The 23,558-nt window shown below is 44.7% G+C and overlaps 1 protein-coding gene across 1 annotated transcript in view; it reads right to left on the bottom strand.

The window, feature by feature from the left end:
• Positions 1-23,558, bottom strand: part of MYO3A (myosin IIIA) — a 189,836-nt gene that overhangs the window by 25,745 nt on the left and 140,533 nt on the right. Inside the window, exons 25-31 of the mRNA XM_045007383.1 lie at positions 23,149-23,226; positions 14,069-14,274; positions 9,874-9,985; positions 7,696-7,858; positions 6,710-6,796; positions 4,113-4,236; positions 1,081-2,038 (exon numbers count right to left, since the gene is read on the bottom strand). Of these exons, the coding sequence (XP_044863318.1) occupies positions 1,081-2,038; positions 4,113-4,236; positions 6,710-6,796; positions 7,696-7,858; positions 9,874-9,985; positions 14,069-14,274; positions 23,149-23,226 (1,728 nt within the window). The remainder of the gene's footprint in view (positions 1-1,080; positions 2,039-4,112; positions 4,237-6,709; positions 6,797-7,695; positions 7,859-9,873; positions 9,986-14,068; positions 14,275-23,148; positions 23,227-23,558) is intronic.

The following is a 23,558-nucleotide window of genomic DNA, read 5'->3' as shown; positions in this document are numbered from 1 at the left end:
AAGGACTTCAGTACTCTGCTGAGTCAGGGCCTTAGTTAGCAAATGTCAGCATTTCAAAAAAACGCTTATCTTGACTGGGGCTTCTGGTTTTAGGTTAAAATGGACAATGCCCACCCCCAACCCTGACAGTCTCTCCACTTGTAGCACGAATTGTAGATTTTTATAAAATATCCATTAAAATACCTGAATTTTACTGAGTGAAATCCTGGTCTCACTGAAATCAACAGGAGCTTTGCCATTAAATTCCACGGGGCCAGGAGTTCATCCACAACATTTTCAGTGAAATGTATTCGTATCAAATTATGCTGCTTTGCTGAAGCTGAACCATTTTGTGGCAATCTAGTGATTTCAATGATGTTTTCAACAGGAAGCTTTCTGAGGTTCAGGGTGGGCTCTGGTCACTTTTGACCAGAGAGAGTGACCTGAATAAAAAAAACCCCTATCCCTTTTGATCCAAAACTGGATGTTTTGATACAGTTCGTTTCATGAAAATGTCCAAAAGGGTTTGTTTTTTCCCCAATGCAGAACAAAACCAAATTCCAAAATCTTGGAAGTTGTCACGAAACGGAATTGTCATGCTCTGGCCAGCTCTATGTACACCATTGGAAAGTATTTGTAGAAGGAACTGGTGAACCCTAAGAATCCCTTGCATTCTGTGGGAGCTCATCTATGCAAGAACAAGGCTTGGAAAGGGGAACATTTTTAATATAATTTAAGGAAAACAAATTTTAAACAGATTTACTCCCCCCCATACACACACACAAATTCAACTACTAAGTGAGAATTTGATTTGCCTAAAAACCCTGCCACGCTTCAGAATAAATTAATATCAAAATCTGTATAAACCTAACTCTTCAATTCCTGACCAGTGATTTAAATGCACAGAATAAAGTGATTTAAAATGTTACTTACTGACTGGCCTGAACAGAATGCCCCTTATTACAGTTAATTTTGGTGTTTTGTATGTTATGAAGTAGTATGAGTCACAGCATCCATTTTCAATGAGCTATCAGCTAATGCATTGCTCTTAGCACATTTCCTACAGTTACCAAGAAATATTTAGCTTAATAAGCTTCTTACCTGTCTTGAAAAGGCTGCCAAATCACAAGCCTCTTTTGCTGAGCCATCCTTTAGATTCTTATGGCTCTCGGCCCGAGTATTAGACCTTTCTCTATCTTTTGTTGCCTTGGGATCATTATTTTGAATATGTGCTACTTCAGTTGGCTCTCCACTAGCTTTCTCTTGACTTTTAGAAGGTAATTTCCCTTCTTTTCTGAGTTGCCCCCTTCTTCTGTAACCTCGATAATTACTCTGAATTACCACTGCTGCCTTGTCTTTGTCTTCTGAACCTTGTTTTTCTGGCTCAGCTTGCTTCTGTGAGCCTCTTACTGAGTCTTTCCTTATATTTCCTTTATTTTCACCAGGTATTATCCCTTCCTGTGTCAGATGTTTTCTCTCCAAGTGACTGTCATACTTCTTCTGAACAACAACAGACAGTTGGTTTTGCTCATCTGTGCTGATTGTTTCCTGATGAGTCAGATCTCGGAGGCCTCGTTCTGTCATTTTTTTAGATGACTGCTTCAAAGAGGCCTGTTTTTTGCCTTCCTTTGGATGCTGCCCTGGAGGGTTTTGTTTCATAGAAGCACTCTCTCTTCTTGGAGACATTTTCCTTTTTTCCTCTAGGTTCTGTCTGTCTGGGTGTCCTGGGTAGCTGCTCTGACTGAAAATAGCTGCCTTACCTTTTCTGTCTGTTTCAGCCTCAGCTTCCTGTGCTACATTTTGACCTGACTTTACTTCTGGTTTCAAGTTTTCCACTGGAGAAGACACTTGATCTGCTAGTTTTCTGTGTTGCTCCTTTATTTTTTTACGCTCTCTGTAGCCTCTGTAGTTACTCTGAACAATAACAGCTGCTTCCTCTTCAGCTGGAGAAGGAGAGTTTGTCATCACAGCTGGGTTTTCTTTGTTGTCTTGAGGTTGCTCATCTTTTTCAATAATGGAGACTGCATTTTTAGTTTGTTCCTTCTTCAGAAGTGATTCCCTGTATGAGACGTATTGTATTTGGGAAATATTATAGCAGACAGATTACCACCTTACAATTTCCTGCAGCAATGTTTGTGTACTAAACGACAATTTGATCAATCAAAAATGAAAATAAAACAACAAGAGCATCTAGCACAGATTAGGAATGGGGAATGAATATACATATTTGTGAATATGAATGATATTCTAAGTCTGGAAGAATATCCCTGTCAAATGGCCCAAGGGCAATGAGGGTGGCAATCTAGATGATAAAAGAGCAGGTGATAAAGGTTACAGAAAAAATCTGTGATGGAGCAGGGAATTGAACTCCGGTCTTCTAAGTCCCAAGACAGCACACTAACCACATCCTTCTACTTCTTTACCCAGCACTGTCTTTACTGGCTGTGAGTGGTCTCCCAAATGGTTTCCTTCTCGTATGGGTAAGACTACCAAACCTTTCTAGTGCTACCTCCCACTAGGCTCACTCATAATCACACCTCGAAAGCAAAGACTAAAAATGCATTTCAGAGGATGAATGCCTAGTTGGCTGAGTTACACTGAGCAGGCCCAGAACAGCTTGTGAAAATATTGGCCATTCAACATAGCGCACCTGGAAAGAGTCCTAAACTACTTTCATGAACAGAGTCTGTTTTATTGTTGGGTACCCATCTCAACAGATGGATAAGAGGAAGTTTCAATGTTTCAGATTGTCAATTTCTTTCCATTTTTACTTTTATTTGATTCAGACGAGGTGTATGCAATGTATAGAAATGTCTCAAGAAGAGCTATTCCAAACACAGACCAGGACCTATCAGTAGTATCAGTTTATATTAAAATCACAGGTGGGCAAAATATTGCCAATTAATTCTTTTTTTTACCCCATATTTGCCTCTTCTTCCCTGAGGTCACAAAACTTAAGAAAAATGTTTACTGCCATCTTTTAAAATAAACAAACAAACTATACTCCTGAGGGAATTCTGTGTCACTGTGCATGCACAGAATTCATATCCCCTGCAGATTTCTTTGCTTCCCCACAGAAAAATGATTTCTGATGGGGAAGCAAAGGGAAGCTGCAAAAGCAGTGATGTGCTCCTCCCTTGCATCTCAGGCAGGTTGGTTTGGGTGCCTGGAGCAGCCGGATGTGCAGTCATGCGTGTAAGAGAGATAGAGACACTCTGTCCTGCTTGCTCGCTGTTATGGCACACTCTGCGTGGTGGGCCAAGGCTTCAGGGTGTTTCTGAGGAGGTAGGAGTGGGACAGGCTCTATCTCCTCAAGCAGAGCATAATGTATACTCTTGGGGGAATTCTGTGCCACTGTGCAGTGCAGAATTTTGCAGAAATTAACGTGTGTGCAGAATTTCTTTTCCCCCACAGAAATGGGCTGCAGTACTACTAGCTGCCACTAGGAGCCACACATAGAAGACACTGCTGGGGGGAGGGAGAGGGAGCTAGAGGGATCTTGGCAGCTGCAGTTCCCAGCATGCCCTGAGGGAAAGAGAGAACAGCACTCAGGAAACTCCATGCAAGCCTGGTACTGAGCATCAGGCTGTTTCTCCCTCTGGATCCTTGGGCTCTGGGGGAGAGAGAGTGCGGGTATCTGGGCTGGGGGAGGGGCTGCAGTTGGGCTCTGGTGGGGAGGGGGTTCGGGTGTATTGGCTTGGGGGGCATGGCTGGGCTCTGTTGGGGAGGGGTTGTCTGGTCTCCCAGCTGGGCTCTGGGGTCAGGGCAGAGAAACAGGAACTGGGCTGTAATAGAGGTTTCTTTCACTCTCTACTCCTGGGGGAATTTTTGTGTGTGTCTGTATTGTTACAGACATACTTGCTGACAGGTATTTTGAAATAAATTACCAAAATAGTTGAAGCTGGCATGGATTACGTAGTGTTATTTTGACAAATAAAATTTGGAGAATTTTAAAATATTGTGTACAGAATTTTTTAATTTTTTGGTGCAGAATTCCTCCAGGAGTAAAACTATTTGTGCTACACAGAAGCATCCAATTCTGCTTCATTTCCAGAGAATATTGCTGATTCTGACAATGTGTTTACTGAAGCAGGAGACATTTAAGTGATACAACAGAAGGAAAAGATCACTACCTTTTCTTTTTGAAGCTTTTCCTCTCCCTATATCCCCTGTAGTGAGATTGAATTGTTGTCGCTGCTTTGTTCGATGCATCTGTTATTTCTTTCCTTTTCTTTCTGATTAAGTATCCTCTTGCAACTGATACAAATTACAGTACAATACCATTTCAGATAACACCCAAGCTGTATTTCAAACTTTTAACAGAGTTAAATAATAACAATACAGAGTTAAATTTAAAAAAGCTGCAGAAGACAGGAACCTGGTAGTAGAGGCAAGGTGGGGGAAAGCTGTGTTTTCAAGTGAGATTTTAAATGTGATGGCAAGTCAGTGAAGTGGAGGGATACAGGAAGTTTATTGAGATGACAGAAGCTACAGAGGAGAATGGTCTCACACCTGCAGTGGTGACATTGTGTGAAGGATCATAGAAGGAGGCAATGGTTGAAGAACTAGGGAGTGGGATAGGGAATGGAAGAAGCCAAATTCAGAATTGATATGTAAAGTGGTGTAAATTAGACTCCCCAGCACACATTTACTGATGTATAAGTGAGTGTAATGGGTTCTAAGATGGTGTGAATTACATAGCAAGGAACCAAATTTCAGGTAGGGGTGGCCTGTCTGCTACCCCCCGTTAGCTGACTTTCTTGCTGCATTCCTCTCTCTGTGAACTACATCAAGTTGCACTCCAGTAGATGCACTGGGGGCCAGACTCAGAAGTGCTGTGTAACGGAGACAAATTATAGGTTGAAAAGTGGATGTGAGTCTAAGGGGGTACAATGTAGTCTAGAAAGGAATATAAAGGGATTTAACATGCACTTTTAGGGGGCCCCAAAGACAGTGGAAATTACATGAACTTAGATTCTTTCTAGAATTTCTTAGGCTTTGTCCACACTAGCACTTTTGTCGGTAAAACTTTTGTTGGTCTGGGTGCAAACCCCCCCCCTCCCCCCGACCAAGAGAAGTTTCACCAACAAAAGCGCCAGTGTGGAGAGTGCTATATCAGCGGGAGACACTCTATCACAGACATAGCTACCGCCGCTTGTTGGGGGTGGTTTAAATATGCCAGTGGGAGAGCTCTCTCCCGTCGGCACAGAGCGGCTACACAGGAGACCTTACAGCAGTGCATCTGCAGGGATACAACTGTGCTGCTGTAAGGTCTGTAGTGAAGACACAGCCTTAGACTTTCTGGGCTTGATTCTCCTCTTGCTTACATAGGTGCAAATCAGGAGTAACTCCACTGTAGTCAGAGGAGTTATACCATTGTAAATGTAAGTGTGGACAGCATCTGATCTGTTTCAAGTTACTTAGCTTCACCTGTGAAGTTAGCCCAGATTGTTGAGGTAGGATGGAGCATGTCCAAGGATGGTTTTCAAAACAAGGATGGCAATTTTGAACTGGATTTTGAAACAAATGGGGAGCAGAGTCACTAAAAGTGTGAGACAATGGGCATCATATAATTTTGCTTCTTTTATGCTGAAGGAAGTTGAGCTAAAGCCACATGTCAGGAAGAGAGAGTGGACGCAAAGGAGAATTAAAGATATCATAAGATACAGTGCAGTGGTTAATCAACATGAACAAGCTGTTGCCACACTGTGGCGTTTGAGATTCCCTCTGCTGAGGAGTTAATCGGGGCATCTCAGTTATCATCATGTTGGTAAATATTGACTTTCAATGGTGACCTCTTTGGATTTGATTCTACTCTCAGACCAGTTTTACACTGGTAAAATTCCACTGACTGCAATTGAGTTACTCCTGAATATACACCACATGAGATCAGTGTCAGGTTGTATACATACACGTGATGGTTATCAAAATGACTAGGAGGGACAGGGTAGATGGAAAAAAGCAAAGGATCAAGAACTGAATCTTGGGAGATGTCACAGTAGAGATGTCTTGGCACAGAGGAAGAGAAGGAACATTTTGATAGGTAGGAACAGAGCCATGACAGAAGACAACCAGAGGCATATGCATAGCTATAGATAAAGACTCTTCTCTAAAGTAAATGTTATCTAATATGTAGCAAACATATAGAAAAATGTAAACAATATACGGTATACAAGAGCATACAGACAAATATTGTATATATACATTAAATGCAAGCAGAGATATAGTGTGCACAGAGGTGAAAGTGGGCCGGTATAGCATACGGGTAAGAAGTGGCTGCCAGTATGGGCCCGTACGCAGCCGCCCCAGGGTCTGGCAATTTAAAAGGGCCCGGGGCTCCCGGCCGTTGCTACCGCAGACCAGAGTCCCAGGACTTTTACATCACTGCCGGAACCCTGGGAGGTGCAGGCTGGGCAGTGCGGAAGGGCTGGCTGGGGGAGGCTGACCCTCCAGCCCGGCCCCTTCTGCCTGAGGCCCCGGCCCTTCTAGGGGCCTGGAGCTGGGACCCCGTCCTGGTAAGTCTTTTCTATTACTTTCACCTCTGAGTGTGCACACATATATACAGTATTTACAAGCAGAGATATGTGCATCAGATCGTCGGTGCAATCTGATGTAGCTCCACTGCAGTCAATGTAGCTTTATAGCAGCTGAGGATCTGGCCCACTACATTGTGTATAAGCAGATACATAAAATCAGTGTATTAGAAGTCTAGAAAGCTAACAGTCCTTACCTGCTTGAAGTCTGGTAATAAATGTTTCCATTTTGTATTTATTTTTTCCTTTTTCATATTCTTTACGAGCAACAAAGCCCCTGTAAACTAAAAAGAGGTGGGAAAATTTAAGCTCATCCATTAGGTGATATAGAAGATTATGAAAATAAAGCAGCAAAGAGTCCTGTGGCACCTTATAGACTAACAGACGTTTTGGAGCATGAGCTTTCATGGGTGAATACCCACTTGCATCTGACGAAGTGGGTATTCACCCACGAAAGCTCATGCTCCAAAACATCTGTTAGTCTATAAGGTGCCACAGGACTCTTTGCTGCTTTTATACATCCAGACTAACACAGCTACCCCTCTGGTATATGAAAATAAAGAATTCTTCAAGGAATTATGGCATCAGAATTAAAGTATTCAAACATCATATCTTTCCAGGATGTTTCTACAAAGAAACACACTTTTGAATTGTCAGTCAGGTTTCCAAATTTATGACAAGGAAGCACAAACTGTATAAAATATGTAAAATCTGGGTCCTCCAGGTCATATTGTAATTATGGAATCAATTAGTATATAAAAAATGTAGATGTTAGAACTTCCAAGAGGATGATGCTCAAAGTTATGCTAAAGGAGACTGTTCAATTAGCGATTTCTCAATCAATAGCTTAATTAGTTTTATTATCCAAGGTGGTTAATACATTATTTTTTCACTCGTATATTATGACATTGTCAGAGTATGCTGGAATTTTAGGAATAAAAATATTACTTATGTATTCACATTCCTTTGTTGTTAAAAATTGCCTTTTAAAAGTAACACTGATAGACAACTGTAGTGAAGAGATTATTGTCGTAACCTGATTAACCGATTTCTTTTCATAAAAATACATAAAAGATGAAACATAGAATGCTTTATCAAATGCAACAGGTTTAAAAGAACAAAATGTAAGAAGCCATATTTCATCCATATGCACATTTATTCTAAAATGCTGTTGAGCTATTACCTGACTGTATTTTAATAGCACTTTCTTCCCTTTTCTCCTTCAATTTTTTGTATCTCTTTGAACCTAGCCACCCTCTGACATAGGCCTGAATCAAAACAATCCTGTCAACCGTCTCCTTTCTCATTAAATTCAACTGCTCCACATGATAGTATTTAAGGAACACCTTAAAGAGAGTAAACAAACAATGATACACAGCATTAATTAATATGGCCTAGACAGTCCTCTCGCAGTGATTCATACATGTACATTAGTTTATTTAGCATCAACAGGAATTCTGTGTGACCATCAGAGGAAGAACAAAGCCTTTAGTTCCATTGTTTAAATGATCATTTTTGAAGGTGACAAAGCTGAAATAATTCTGTAATTTGAGTTCATAACACAAGTGGCCAAAACACTTTTATTATTTGTATTTTCATTGGAAAATACTTTAACCTCCTCAGTGTTTTCCTCTGATGCATATTTCACAAAACTAACTCCAGTCTGTTAATACTTTTGTCTAGTACCTTAAACCCATGCCATTTATTTATTTTTAAATTTGCTTTCAGGGAAGCCTACGCCATAGAAAAACAACCCCAAAAGCAAGACTGGCGCAAGTGATACAAACATCAGTCCTGATTCTGTCTCACATTGGAGTAAATCAGGAGTAACTCCATTGAAGTTAATGGAGTTGTACTGATGTGAAACCAGTTGCTGTAGGTAGGAGGAGAATCAGTCCCATTGTATCTATTTTTTCAGGACTTTTCTGTCCTCTCCTCTCTACTCCTTTTGTCATAGTCTTTGTCTGTCAGCTCCTGTTTCAGTTACGTTTGTGTACATCTGGAGTAACTCCATTTAAGTACATAGTGGGATATAAATTTCCATACCTCTAGTTATTCTCTTTTTCCCATCCCCATTTTCTCCTTTTGTCCCACCTCACAACATGAGAGAGGTTGGGTGGGGAGGTGCATCCATGGATCCTTGTCCCAGCCTTCTTTAGAAAAACCTGCCCCAGCAATACCCCTCTGCCTTTGAAGAAGATCTTTCTTCTCCTCTCTGGTAGTCCCATTATGAATCCATATCTGGTTCATTAGACAGGCGTGAACAAGAAGAGGTGTGGCTATGGAGAAAGGTGCCTCAGACAGGTATCTGCACCTCAGACAGTTCAGTTCTATGTCTCCCCCTCTCTTTGAAACTTCTCCCCCCACCCCGTGTTACCTTCAAAGAAGGGGAGACTTGAGGCTGAAGTTATTTGAGGTGTGGAGACACCAGTTTTTCTCCTATGGCACCTTCTCTGTCTAGCAAACCTCCTGTAGTTTGCCAGCAGGAAGGCCCTTTCTGACAAATCAGGCTAGAAAGGCTGAGGTGGGAGGGAGTCTGATAAATTCTGCTGGTGCCACGAGGCAATAATGAGGGAGCAGATATTTATCTCCACCCTAATCAGAGGCTACTCAAGACAATCTGCCACCCTACACAAATCTTCAGTGTGCTGCCCTCCTCCTCATAGGCCTAGGGCAGCAGATTTGGCCTGGCTGCCTCTCTGTCATGATAGAGGGGCAGTCAAGCCAAATTTGAATGAGTGGCAGGTAATCCAGTGTAAAGAGTTGCAAAACCACTCAAATTTGCTCCAGACACCCCTCCATCATGATGGAAAGGTGACTGGCCAAATCTGCCACCCTAGGCAGCTGCCTAGTTCATAGGTGCGCCAAGTAGATGCGTGGGGATGCTGCAGCACCCCCACGTTTTATGCAGGACTGCTGGCTCTGCACCCTGCTCCCCAGCCGCTGGCTCTATGCATAAAACCTGGGGGTGTTTCCCGTGCCTATGACCTGCTCCCGGCCCTCTGCCCACACTCTGCTCCCCAACCTCTCATCTCACCTGGGGCTTGGGTCCTGGCTGCCGGCACCCCCACTACTAAATATGTTCCAGTGCCACTGGCCTAGTTTGATTATAGCTAGGGTGGCCTCTGTCCATAACCAAATCTTCCCTCACTCTCTACATCTGAGATCATCTGCTGCCAACTCCTCTCCCGGCACTGAGGGACCAGGATTTCAGCCTAATTGTCAACGAGGGGTGTCCAATGAAATAATTTTTTTACCCATGTGAATCAAAAGTAATTCCAGTGGAGTAACTGAGAGCAGAGTTTGCTTAATATCTTTACAAACACATAGTGAAATGTATGCAAAGTATGTGAAATATTACTTTCGTTTTTCCGAGAACCCAGTTGTCAAGGCGGGCTTTTTCTAAGATAGCAGCACAGGTTTCAGGGCTGACTGGAGGATCATCATTTGTTTTGTAGCAGATGAGGTAATACCTAAAAGACAACAATATGATTATTACAGTAATATGGAATGACTGAAATATGCAGATTCACACCATTTATCTAAATGAAACCTAGTTTAAAATGTTTTTGTATGAAGCAATACATAATGTACTAAAAAGAACATGCCAAAAATCACCGTGTATTTATATACAGCAATTAGAAACACAGTTAAAGGTGCATAAGAGAAATCTTGTACACCCTGGAGGGTTTTTTAGTTCTATTAACATCACTACAGGACTCTCAGAAAACATGCTGTCTAGTGAGAGTCTTTGCCAAATCGTTGCCTTTACTACTTCTTTGCATGTTGTGGATAACCCTTTTGTGACATTCTGTACCTTGGGGGAGCACCCAGTAACCCCCATATTCCTCATTTATATATAATTGTGATCTTGCATATAAAGCAGGCCTTGTGAGGTATCAGGGGAAAGGTTATGATCTGCTGAAGTCATTAAATTATAAGAATTGTGTTGTATGGTTTTCATTAAAATATGCTGTGGGTTTTGAAGGTGCCCAGATACTAGCTCTACAGAGACAATGACAAGGGAGGTAACCAACACTTGGGTGGTTGCTGTTGAACAGACATCACCAGCTATTTTTCAGCAAGGGAGCTACAATGCAATGACTCAATTGCATGAGGCTACACCAGGGGAATTGCTCAACCTTGCCTAGAGACTCAGCAATGCTCACCAAACATGTATGGACTTGTGTTCTACAGGCACATGGACTAAGGGTATAAAACAGAACATAGTGGCCACATGCTTGGCCTTTTCTCCTCCCCCACCTATGCTGCAAGCAACACGGACACTGAGAAGACTTAAGACTCCAACAAAGGAGACTGCCTCAGGTTTCAAGGGTGAAATCTGTGTACTATGAACTGCAATATACAGTGGGGTGAGAAAAACTGCTTAATCTAGATGTTGCCAAGTCTAATAGGGTTGAGAGTTTAGACTGAGTGCTTATATTTTATTTTATTTTGGTAACTAACTCTGACTTTTTGCCTAGAACTTATAATCACTTAAAATATATCTTCTGTAGTCAGTAAATTCGTTTTACTGTTTATCTTTACCAGTGAGTTTGCCTGAAGTGTGTGATAAATCTGCTCAGGTTTTCAAAGGATAGTGTATATCCACTTTCCATTGATGAAGTGGTGAACCAGTGAATAAATCTGCATGGCTCATCTTGAGCAGTGCAAGACGGTATCTTCCTGAGGCACAGGGCTGGGAGCTGGGGGGATTCGGCTGGTGCATCTCTTTGTGATTCTTGAGTGGCTCTGGGAGCATTCATGCCATCTAGCTGGTGTGGGGCTCCACATACGGTTGATCTGAGTGATAACAGTGCCTGGAGGAGTTTGCGGCTGGTCACCAGCAAGGCACTGTGCAAGACAACCCAGGCTGGAGACAGTTAAAGGGGCACAGCAGCCCCACAGTCCCAGGCTACACCCCAGGGATCCCGTCACACCCTTGCATCAGTAACAAAAAACATGTCAATCATTGTTTACAGTTGTTTTCTGTTTAAATGTATTCTTTCGAGTACTGAATTTTAATATCTCATACCCATGCCTCTGCCACCCCTAGCCTGGGGCCACAAAACTTCAGCTGGTGCAGAAGGTGGCTGCCTACTAACTCCTTGCTGGGAGCATATTGCATGTGTGTTGCAGAGACTGTACTGGCTCACAGTTCTTTGCTGAATGCAATTTAAGGTGTTAGTCTGATCTATGAAGCCCTTCACAGTTTGGGTCCTGCATACTTAGAGCCGTGGTTCTCAAACTTTTGTACTGGTGACCCCTTTCAAATAGCAAACCTCTGAGTGTGACCCCCCTTATCAATTAAAAACACGTTTTATATATTTAACACCATTATAAATGCTGGATGCAAAGTAGGGTTTGGGGTGGAGGCTGACAGCTTGCGACCCCCCCATATAATAATCTCACGACCCCCTGAGGAGTCCCGACCCCCAGTTTGAGAACCTGTGCCTTAGAGAATGCCTCTCTCTCCTGTTTTAATCAGCATTTGAGATCAGCAGAAATGCTCTAAGATGACAGTTCTTGGATGCATTCAGCTGAAGACAGAGCATTCTTATGAGTGTGTGTAACCTTAGAATTTGCTCCTCCTTTGCTTTGACAGAGTCTCAGTGTGGCACATTGCAAAGACTATTTACCCAGGCTTTTTCTGAGGAGGTAGAAAGTAGTGTGCAGAATTGAAGGCTCTCTCTAAAATCAGTGAATAAATTCCATGTCCCTCAAGAAATCTGGGTAACTAGCACTGTCTTTTCTTTACCCCTCATCGCACCCCATCTTTTGTTTGTTTGAGTAGTCATCTAGATATTGCTTTAGATTTAGCTTTGCTAGTCTTTTTATTAACTTACTCCATATATTTATTATCCTTTACACGCAAAAGCTTTAAATGCAATAAACTCTTTTTCTAGTTTTCTTAGTTCGCGAACAATTATGTGGACACTATGTGTGCCTCCTTCAAGCTTGGATGTCTTCTTTTCTTGTCATTCAGCTCCTCTGTACACACAAAGCCTCGATTGTTCAGTTGTAAAGAAAGGCAATATTTTGCCCACAGTATAATAAAAAAAGGAGAGACAATATATTATCACTACTAGTTTCTGCAGCTTCTTTTTACTGCTTATTGGCTTGGCTAATTTTCAGTCCACTTGACTTCCTTTCCCATTTTCCCAGGTCTGTGACTGTAAGTCTCAATAAAAAACTGCCAGCTATTTAACAAAACTCCTTGTGCTTTGGGCCAGATCCTCCATGGGTGTAAATCGACCAGCCTTGTTGAAATCAGTGGAGTGAGAGTGATTTACACCTGTGGAGGATCTGGCTCACTATGCTCTCTGCTTCCCTCCTTTACACTAGCAGTAAAATCTTTAAAAGCAATAACCAAAGCCCCAGACACACCTTGTTCACTTGAAACTACTTCAACAGCCTTCATCAAGCTGTGCTTTTCTGACACAGTCATGGCCCCCTCAGTGTGCGATCCTGAAACAAACTTATCAAACCATCAGCTTGTTCTTCTTCTGTGTCTCTGTCATCGGTTGTCTACTTCTACTTCTATTAGTTTTAAAAGCTTCTGTCAGAGTGGGTGTTATCTGCACAATTTCTTCTATTTTCCCCCTGTAAATCTAAGTTCTTATCCAGGAAAATGTCTGGCTTCTACATTTGTAAAAGAGAAATGCAAAATAACTGCTTAATCTCTTACCGTGGAGACTTTTTTATTTAACGTTCTCCCAGATATAACAAGGGTGAGACTAGTCTCTTAACAAATGAATATTACTTATCAACTACACTTTAAAAAACAAAACCATGCATTTATGCACTTCTACCTTAATCTTTAATGTGCAATAATGTGATCATTATGTGCCTCTCTGCAAAGCTAGAGGCTGAATTAAGCTGGTTCTCAGTGGCTAGAGATACAGTGATGTGTTTTTGGAGGATGTCATTATTTGTTCCAAATTCTAAGATTTAATTTAAAATATTAAGTTTCTAGCCCTTATAGTTCTGGAGAAAACTTTCAGACTGAGCAGAGTGGTGTCTGCCTGAGGGTAGGTTTACACTTACCTTCCCGGTCGACGCGGTGAGTTCGACTTCTCGGAGTTCGAACTATCGCGTCTGATCTAGACGCGATAGTTCGAACTCCCCGCGCGCTCCGGTCGACTCCGGTACTCCACCACTGCAAACGGCGGTGGCGGAGTCGACGGGGGAGCCGCGGAGTTCGACCCCGCCGCGTCTGGACGGGTGAGTAGATTGAACTAGGGTACTTCGAATAAAGCTACGCTATTCACGTACCTGAATTTGCGTACCCTAGTTCGACCCCCCTTCTTAGTGTAGACCAGGCCTCAGTCTGCAATGAGCACGAAACAATGGTCAGAGATGTGTGATCTTTCCCTACAAATCAAAATGATGTGTTACCCTCATGTCTGAAATATTCTGTCTGTCCAGTCTAGCTTGTGATCTTTGACAAGGACCTTGTCTTTATCTTTGTTTTATACATCTCCAAGAATGCTGATGACATTCAGCAAACATCAGACAACAATCATCGAAATATGCTCATATGTACATGTAGTTACCGTTTTATGAAGTTAGCAAACAGTATGCGATGGGAATAACCCTGTCTCCGAATTCTTGCCGTCTCCAGAATTCCCGTATAGCGTAGCTGTACCAGTACCTTCTCTTTGTCATACTTGTGTGCCTGCCGATCATTGTTTGGCTTGATGCAACGGACAAAATGAGGCTGGCCAACCACCATCTTGGATAATAAATCCATCAGAGAATACTTCAAGAAAACGGAGAAACATTTTCTGTTGTGATACATAAAAGCCTCCTATTGTACAAGAGCATCTGTGCATTTGAAATTTCATTTCCCATGAGTGGTACTGTAGGTATAACTCCAAATCCATTTAAATTCTGCTAGTGACTTAACTGTAGACAAATCAAGCTGAAATTCTAGCCTTTCTGACCGACTATACTTGAGCCAAACATTACCTTCAGGCAAGCACGAATAACAAATTCCCAATCAGTATGTTCCCATAAATTGTAGTAATCTACAGTTCTAACAGCTAATTAAGCACCAGTTTTGTTTTTGGAAGCAGCAGTGTTTTTGATCACAGTTAAAAATACTAAAAAAAAATGTGTATATTTTTTGCAAGTTTCTTTGATGGCCCATTGCGTTGCTATTGATGCTGCTGAACTGCATGAGCCATGGCATGGTCCATATCGTTGAGACCTGGGCAAGCCAAGTTCACTTAGGGAATATTAATTCTGACCACAGTTGTCAAAACAGAAAGGTATTAAATAAGAAATGCCTTTACAATATGAAACGAATGGTTGTTTTGGGATGAGCAAATACTGCAGGACTGGGCCATGTATCGGGGAACTGAATCTCATTATTAGGAAATTAAAAAACATTTTTTCTATGCTCCTGTATTTAATATCATATAAAGTCCGCATTCATCTCTGAGACAGGAGCTGATGGGGGACACCAGGGAGTAAGAGGTCAGGCTAAGGATGGGAGGTTGAAGTGTGGCAAGATAATAAATGTAACCTTTCCTTTGCTGGGGAGGGAATGAAGATAATTAAACAGCCCCAAAGCACATCTGGCTAGGCCCATCTGATTCAGCATGTTCTTCTGGTTCTGTCATGGAACCACTGGGTGTAAGTAACTATATCTGCTTTCCCCAAGAGGAACCTGTGGGGAGAGAAGTAGTGGAAACACCAGTTCACAATTCACATTGATTCTTTGCACTGCCACCACCCAGTCTGTACCCCAGCCCGGCACAGGGAGGTTTGTAGCTTTCCATGCCAGCACGGCTGAATCTGGCCCTCGTGATCCTGAAAGGTTTCTACAGAATTGCTCCATTGCAGGATCCTATTAACACACAAATGAAGAGGCTAATTCCTAATTCAAAGTGACTCAAAGGAAAGTAGTAGCCAGGAGTAGAAAGACAACTATGCGATACTGGGCTAGACACACACCACCAGTGTAGGACTTCAAGCAGCATATATTTTGCATTAAAATCTGTATTTCCATTGTGGACATGCTGCACAGTGCTAAATTAACTATCAATAGCTTGGTGAGAAAGCTCAATCAGCTAGGACAAGATAATGAATTAAAGAGATTTGCAGACGCATTTCTGATTCATTTGTAGATTTCTGCATGTGAGTGAGATAGCAGGATTCAGTCTGAATCCTCTTCTGCCTGCAATGGCAATCACGCTTTGGATAGCAGTTTCCACTGCACCACTGCTGTCAAGATGTAGTTAATTCCAATCCTTGTATCTGTTGCTAGATTTGCTGTATGTAGGGTATCATCAAACAATAACCCATACTCAATGGGGACCCCATCCTGAAAGAAATCTTTCCTGAATTCCCTTGTCTGGCCTTCAAACAACCTCCCAACCTCTAAAAGCTCATCACCAGAAGGAAGCTCTTCACAGACTAGGACACCCAACTCAAAGTGGCACCAGATGCTGCCAGAACAACAGATGCCAAACCTGCAGACACATCTCCACTGCTACAATGATCAACACCCCCCACAATACACCTTTCAAGTTCCATGGTCTTACACGTGCCTATCACACCATGTGGTGTACCTCATCCAGTGCACAATATGCCCCAATAACAACTATGTGAGTGAAACCAAACAGTCACTGCTCTCACACAGGAAAATGATAAAAGACAAAAACCACCGTATCACCTGTGGGCGAACACGTCACAAAGCAATCACTCTGTATCTGATCTCTCAGTCATCATCCTCAAAGGAAATCTGCCCAACACTTTCAAAAGACAAACCTGGGAGCTTAAATGCATCACTTTGCTAGAAACTAAAAATCATGGACTTAATAAAGATATTGGAATTATGGCTTATTACAACAATCTGTAGCCCACTAATCCCCTCTTTTTTGTCCTATGACTATAGGGGTGTCAATGGGCCATTTCACCTTGAATGGTCCCTTAGAATATGTTCTAACTTCTTACTAAACTATCTCTTTGACCTTGTATTTAGTTGTGATGCTCTGAGGGCACATCTACACTTAAAATGCTGCATCAGTGCAGCTGCATCGCTGTAGCGCTTTAATGAAGATGCTCTAAGCTGATGGGAGAGAGCTCTCTCAGTGGTGTAGTTAATCCACCTATTTGAGAGGCGGTAGCTATGTCGACAGGAGAAGCTCTCCCACTAACATCGGGCTGTCCACACAAGTGCTTATGTCAGTGTAACTTATGTGGCTCAGGTGTGTGGGTTTCTCACATCCCGAGTGAGTAGTTATACCGATATAGGTCTGTAGTGTAGACCCAGACCTCAGTACTTTTCCCAGACCTGAGAGAGAGCTCTATGTAACTTGAAAGCTTGTGTCTCTCACCAACAGACGTTGGTGCAATGAAAGATATTATCTCACCCACCTTGTCTTGCTAGATTTGCTGTTAGTTCACAGAATCATAGAAATTAGAGTGGAAAAACTAGGTTCTCTATTACTCTCTGTCCAGAATGTTAAAAAATATCACCCTAAAAAATGATCCTGATATGGCACTAGCACATTATCTAGTTTATCTCCCTGTTAGTAAAGGAAGGTGCTTTATTCTGTCTCCTAAACAAAGTGTCTGTTATTCTTTGCTATTCTTTACCCTGAAAGTAAATAAAATATTTTCATAAGAGGCAGTAGCATAATCTGAGGCACCTTTATGTTTTTGCTGGAAGACGCGAATCAATGGGAGGTGGGAAAGAAGGAACAGGCCCCAAATTAGCCAGCTCCAAGTGCCATGCTGGAGAAATTAGCATAAAGGAAATATAAATGTACCTGTGGACTTTGGCAGAAGCTGTTTTCAAAGGTAGGTTCTTTATCAGCATTTGGAATATAGCATTTAAGAGCAACACAACTTGGACTGCACTAACAGCATTTCATTGTAGTGATGCTTAAGGACTATGTGATTGATTATTTTCTTTTATGTTCGATTCTGCATACACTCGTCTTCAGCTCTGGAACATGCTTTACAATAGCAATGCTCTGCAGGGTATATGCATCACCGGCTGTGAATGCCCAGCTTGTTAGTCAATGTTAGGTATTTATATAGCCTCCATTACTGTAGTATCTGAGCATCTCACATTTTTTAATGCATTATCCTCCCAACTCCCCTGTGAAATAGGGAAGTGCCATTATCTCCATTTTACACATGGGGAACTCAGGCACAGAGATTAAGTGAGGTCCTCCAGGAAGTCTGTGGCAGAGCAGTGAACTTGTGATTATTCACAGGATTTCATTTGTTTGCAAAAATTATTGTGATTTTTTGACTCCGTGTCATTATAATCTGCAAAGGAAGGGAAGACTCATCATAGCGATGTTCTGTGGAGGGGCTGGAGAGCATGGCCACGTATACAGCAAGGGAATGGCACGGACAGAGGAGAAGCCAGGGAGGTTGATTCAGTGCGTCTCCTCTGCAGCCTCATCACTGAAGTTCCTGTGGAGCACCGCATGGAAATGAAATCTGCCGTTCTGTGCTCAGACCCTTAGGGAGAAAAGCCAGATGCAGCCGCAATTGTACCTTGTCCTTATAAAACACTGTATAAAGGGGCTCAGATGTTAAAGCTTTGAGCTCAGACACTCTTCTGGCAAACGTTATAGCCATGAGAAACACCACTTTCCAAGATAGGATAAACCAGAGAACAAGTTGCTAGAGATTCGAAAGAGGGCCCCCCATGAGCCTTGAGAGGACCTAGTTAAGGTCTCATGGGGGGACCCGTTGCCACACCCGGGGGTACAGTCTGTCTAGCCCTTTAAGGAAGCATCCAACCATGGGGTTAGCAAATACCAACTGCCCCGCTGCGCCCGGGTGGAAAGCGGAAATATCTGCCAGGTGCACCTTGATTGACGAGACTGCCAGCCCTTGCTGCTTTAAGCAGTGTAAATAGTCCAGTATAAAGGGGATTGAGGACTGCAGCGGAGGGGTGCCTTTCTGTGCAGACCAAATAGAGAAACTTTTCTACTTGGCTAGATAAGTGGCATGAGTGGAGGGCTTTCTACTGCCAAGGAAAACTTCCCTAACCAAATTGGAGCACTGGAGCTCTAACAGGTTTAGCCATGGATTTTCCATGCAGTGAGGTGGAGAGACTCCAGGTGGGAGTGCTGAAGGCGGCCATGGAACTACATGATGAGGTCTGGACTCATGGGCAAGGTCATGGGCGTGTCCACCAAGAGGTTTAACAGTGTGGAGAACTAGTGTTGGCGGGGCCACATCAGTGCTATGAAAATCAATGTAGCCTTGTCCTGTTGGGCCTTGCGGAGGACCTTGTGGATGAGAGGGAATGGTGGGAATGCATACAGCAGGTGCCCCATCCGCGAGAGGAGAAAGGCGTCCACGATTGAGCCGGTGCTGTGATTCAGGAAGGAGCAGAACTGCTGGCACTTCCTGTTGCCTTGTGTCAAGAACAGGTCTACCTGGGGAGATCCCCACTTCAGGAAGATATTGCTGACGACATCCGGACAGAGGGACCATTCATGGCCGTGGAAAGATCTGCTGAGGAGATCAGCCAGTTCATTTTGTGCCCCTGGCAGATATGACGCCTCCAACTGTATCGAGTGGGCGATGCAAAAGTCCCACAACCTGAGGGCTTCCTGGCACAGGGGAGAGGAGCGAGCACCATCCTGTTTGTTTATATAGAACATCATTATTGTCTGTCAACACTGATACACATTTGCCCTGAAGATGGGCCTGAAATGTCTGGCAAGCCAGACGTACCACCCGTGCTCCCTGACGTTGATGTGTAGTGATACCTCCGCTTGGGCCCATAGGCCTTGAGTTCTGAGGTTGCCCAGGTACATTCCCCACCCCAGTGCTGATGCATCCATGACTAGTGACAGCAACAGCTGAGGTTTGGAAAAATACTCCTGCACAGACTGTCAGTGGATCAAGCCACTACTGGAGGGACTCAAGAGCCCGGGGAGAAAGCATGACCAGACTGTCCAGATGGTCCTGGTTTGGTCTATACACTTGGGCCAGTCACACCTGGAGGGGATGGAGGCGCAGTCTTGTGTGCTGCACCACGTAAGTGCATGCTGCCATATGCCCGAGTAATTTAGGCAGTTTCTGGCTGTTGTGGTTGGGAACCGGTAGAGACTTTGTATGATGGCACTCATGGCTAGAAAACAAGACTCAGGCAGGAACGTCTTGGCCCGGGTGAAGTCCAGGAGGGCCCCAATAAATTCTATTCTTTGAGTGGGAGCCAGAGTTGACTTTGTCATGTTGAGGATGAGACTGAGATTGGGGAACGTTGTACGTACCAGGTTCATGTGTTCCTCCACCTCAGCTTGGGACTGGCCCTTGATAAGCCAATCGGCAGGAAGACTTGCACCTGATGCTTTTGAAGGAAGGCTGCCACGGCCGCCATACACTTGGTGAACACCCAAGGTGCCGCCGATAGGCCAAAGGGGAGGACCATGAACTGATAATATGTGCCGCTGACCACAAATTGCAGAAACCATCTCTGGAAAGGGATTATGGAGATGTGGAAGTACCCATCCTTCAAGCTGAGGGTGGCGTACCGGTCCCCCAGATCCAGAGAGGGAATGATGGAGGCCAGGGAGACAGTGTGGAACTTCAATTTCTTCATGAATCTGTTGAGGTTTCGCAGGTCTAAAATGGGCCTGAGCCCACCTTTGGCCTTGGGGATTAAGAAGTAATGGGAGTAGAATCCCCTGCCCCAAACTCCAGGGGAACATACTCTACCTCCCCACCCCAGCTGTAGGAACGTTTGCATCTCCTGCACTAGAAGTTGCTTGTGAGAAGGGTCCCTGAAGAGGGACGCAGAGAGTGGGTGGGAGGGCAGGAGGGAGCAGAATTGGAGAGAATATCCCAATTCTACCATGCTCAGGACCCAGCGGTCTGAGGTTATTTGAGCCCAGGCACGGTAGAAATGGGCTGGACAGTTCACAAAGGAAGGGGAAGGATCCAGGTATTGAACTGGTGCTCCATCTTGGGCGCATCTTCAAAAGTTTGGCTTTGAGCCCAAGGGCTGCTTAGCTGAGCCCTGCCCTTGGCTGGAGGAGGCCTGAGATGAGCGCCTCCTATTACTTCTGCCCCACTTCCTACTGTAGTCCTGTCTAGGACGGGCAGGGTAGAATCGTTGGGCAGCCTGGCGCTTAAATGCCTTTCTTTGTGGGGCTGGTGTATGCAGCCCCAAAGACTTGAGAGTCACCCATGAGTCCTTAAGGCTATGCAGCCTTGAGTTTGTCTGCTCCACAAAGAGGCTGGAGCAGTTGAAGAACAGGTCCTGAATTGTGTTCTGGACCTCATGCAGCAGCCTGAGACCTGTAGCCAAGAGCTGCGTTTCATAGCTATGGCCGTGCCCAGAGTGCGGGTGGCTGAGTCAGCTGAGTCCAAAGTGGCCTGAAGAGAGCTCCTGGTGACCTCCTCCAGAACCGCCCCAAACTCTGATCGGAAGTCAGCTAGCAGCAATTCCTGGAATTTGGCCGCAGAGCCCCAGGAATTATAAGCATAGCGGCTCAGGACCACTTGCTGATTCGCTATGCGAAGCTGGAGCCCCCTAGTGGAGTAGACTTTCCACTCAAAGAGGTCCAGCTACTTAGCATCCTTAGATTTGGGAGTAGGTCCCAGTTGCCCCTGGCACTCTTTGTGGTTCGCCACCTCCACCACCAGTGTCCTGGGCTGCGGGTGGGTGAAGAGGTGCTTGTACCCCTTGGAAGGCACAAAGTGTTTGCGCTCTATGCTCTTGGCTATTGGTGGGATAGAGGCGGGTGTATGCCACAGCACCTTGGTGGTATTCTGTATGGTTTTGATGAGGGGCAGAGCCACCCTTGAGGGCTCGTCAGGGCCAGAATATCCACCATGTGATCCATATCCTCAGAGACCACCTCTGCCTGCAAGTTCAGGTTCTGGGCCACCCTCCTGAACAGGTCTTGATGGGCCCCAGTGTCCATAGTGGTGGAGGTGCCTGCTACTGCCTCATCCAGGGAGGATGAGGACGATGCCCTTGGAGACACGGGGTCCTCTTGCCCCTCTGGCTCGTGGGGATCTCCTTGCGCTGCTTGAGAGGTGCAGGAAATGGCAGCAGCTGCTTTGGTGCCAGTGCCTGTTCTGGTGCTGACGTCCTCATCAGTCTGGGCTTGTGCATCCCTAACCCGGGGAGGCTCCTGTGCTACAGATGTGGCCGATGGTGGGATTCACAACTCCGATGTCACCAACAGGGCCCTGAAATCTGGGCCCTGGACTTGGCGGTAGGCCCACATGGTGTCCAGAAGGGCCACTGCATCGGTCCCTGTCACTGCAGAGGCCAGGACATTACAGGCCCCGGCTGCCCTTTGTCTTGCCTAGGGCTGTGCTGGAACCGGTGCCGGGAGTGGGGCCGGCTCTGCCTGGAAGCATAAGAGTCCGCCTCTGACTCTGAGGAGAAGTCTGAACCTGACCAGGGTGCTGCAGATTGAGATGGTGCCGGGGATCAGTGCTGTGGTGAAGGCGATTGGCACCACATCATAGTGGGCTTGCCCTTATGCCGGATTGGCGTCAGTGCCAACGATGTTGTCAGTTCTGGAGCCGGAGCCTGAGCCGGCACCTGTGCACCTGCCGGGGGAATGGGAAACTGTGCCGTCATGGCGATCAACTCCCTGCCCATCTCAAATGTGTCCGGTGTGGAAGGAGCATCCAAGTTCTCCTCCAAATCTTCCCGTACCGGGGAGTTCACTGTGGCCAGACACAACGGACTTCCCCGAGAGGCCGGAGTCAATGGCGCCAGTCTAGGCAGACCCGACGCTGGGTGTTCCGACATGGGACACACGGCATTGGTGCCTGCCTGCTCCGCTTTCCTAGCAGAGTAGCGCCCCCTGTCCGCTCTCTTTTTCTTGTGTGGCACCGGCGACTGCAAGCGTTGCCTCACACTAGAGATGGTCCTCAGTGCTGGGGAATGGCAGTGCCATGGCCCTTTGCATGAGTCCTTCCTTGGTGCTGAGGCTTCCCGTACCGAGACCGGGACGTTGTGGACTGAAGCACCCGGTCGGACACCGCGTGGGGCGGGTGAGGTTGAAGAGCTGACTCCATTAGAAGGAGCTTTAAGTGAAAGTCCTGCTCTGTCTTAGTACTGGCCTTAAAACCCCTGCAGATTTTGCACCTGTCGGACTGTTGTCCCTCCCCGAGACACTTTAGACAGGAATCGTGTTGGTCTCCCTTTGGCATGAGCTTCAGACAGGACCCGCACAGCTTGAAGCCCTGAGACCGAGGCATGCTCCAGTCCCCGGGATGAGAACAAAGTCGTGTGTGTTTGTGGGATAACCCTCAACTAAAACTTAGCTAACTACTACACTTATCACTAACTAAAACTTTCAAACTATTTACAGGGAGAAAAGGCGAGTCCACTACGGAGTCACTTGCTAAAGCAAGAGAGGAGCTGCTCCAACGACCATCACTGGTGGTAAGAAGAAACTGAAGATGCAGTGGGTTGGCAGGGGCCTATATACACAGCCATGAAGATGCCACTCCAGGAGGCCCCACAGCCAGCCCAAAGGGTACCGCTAGGAAAAAACCTTCCGACGATTGTGCACGCGGAGCGCACACACCTACTTGGAATTTACATGAGCAAGCACTTGAAGAAGAACAATAAATATTAATTCTACTCCAGCATAACATAAGAAAAGAGCTGGTGTCTTACTCTAAAATAAGAAGCGACTGTCTGTGTTTTCATACTGGTCGTCTCTCTTGGATGAGGTGTAGTATCTTCAGTTTCATTCTATACAGATCAAGAAAGAAAATGACACTTATCTTTACAGAGCCTGAGTTTATTTGGCAACATCCCAACAAAGAGCCCTTTAAAAGAACACGACTAATAAAAAGAAATATGTATTCTAAACTGCAAAGGCTATTGAATAATCACTAGCAAAATCTGAATTGTTGCACAAGCACATTACACTACTTTGTCACATGGTACACACACACACACACACAGACACACACACACACACTGAGGACACAGTTTGATAACTGAACATCCAGATAACTGTCACAAATAATGTGATAAGAGGAGACAATTTTTTTTATATCAAGGATTGCTGATGTCCTAAA

This window comes from Mauremys mutica, chromosome 2 (genome assembly GCF_020497125.1).
Source record: "Mauremys mutica isolate MM-2020 ecotype Southern chromosome 2, ASM2049712v1, whole genome shotgun sequence".
Classification (NCBI taxonomy): domain Eukaryota; kingdom Metazoa; phylum Chordata; order Testudines; family Geoemydidae; genus Mauremys; species Mauremys mutica.
This window is presented reverse-complemented; position numbering and strand designations above follow the sequence as displayed.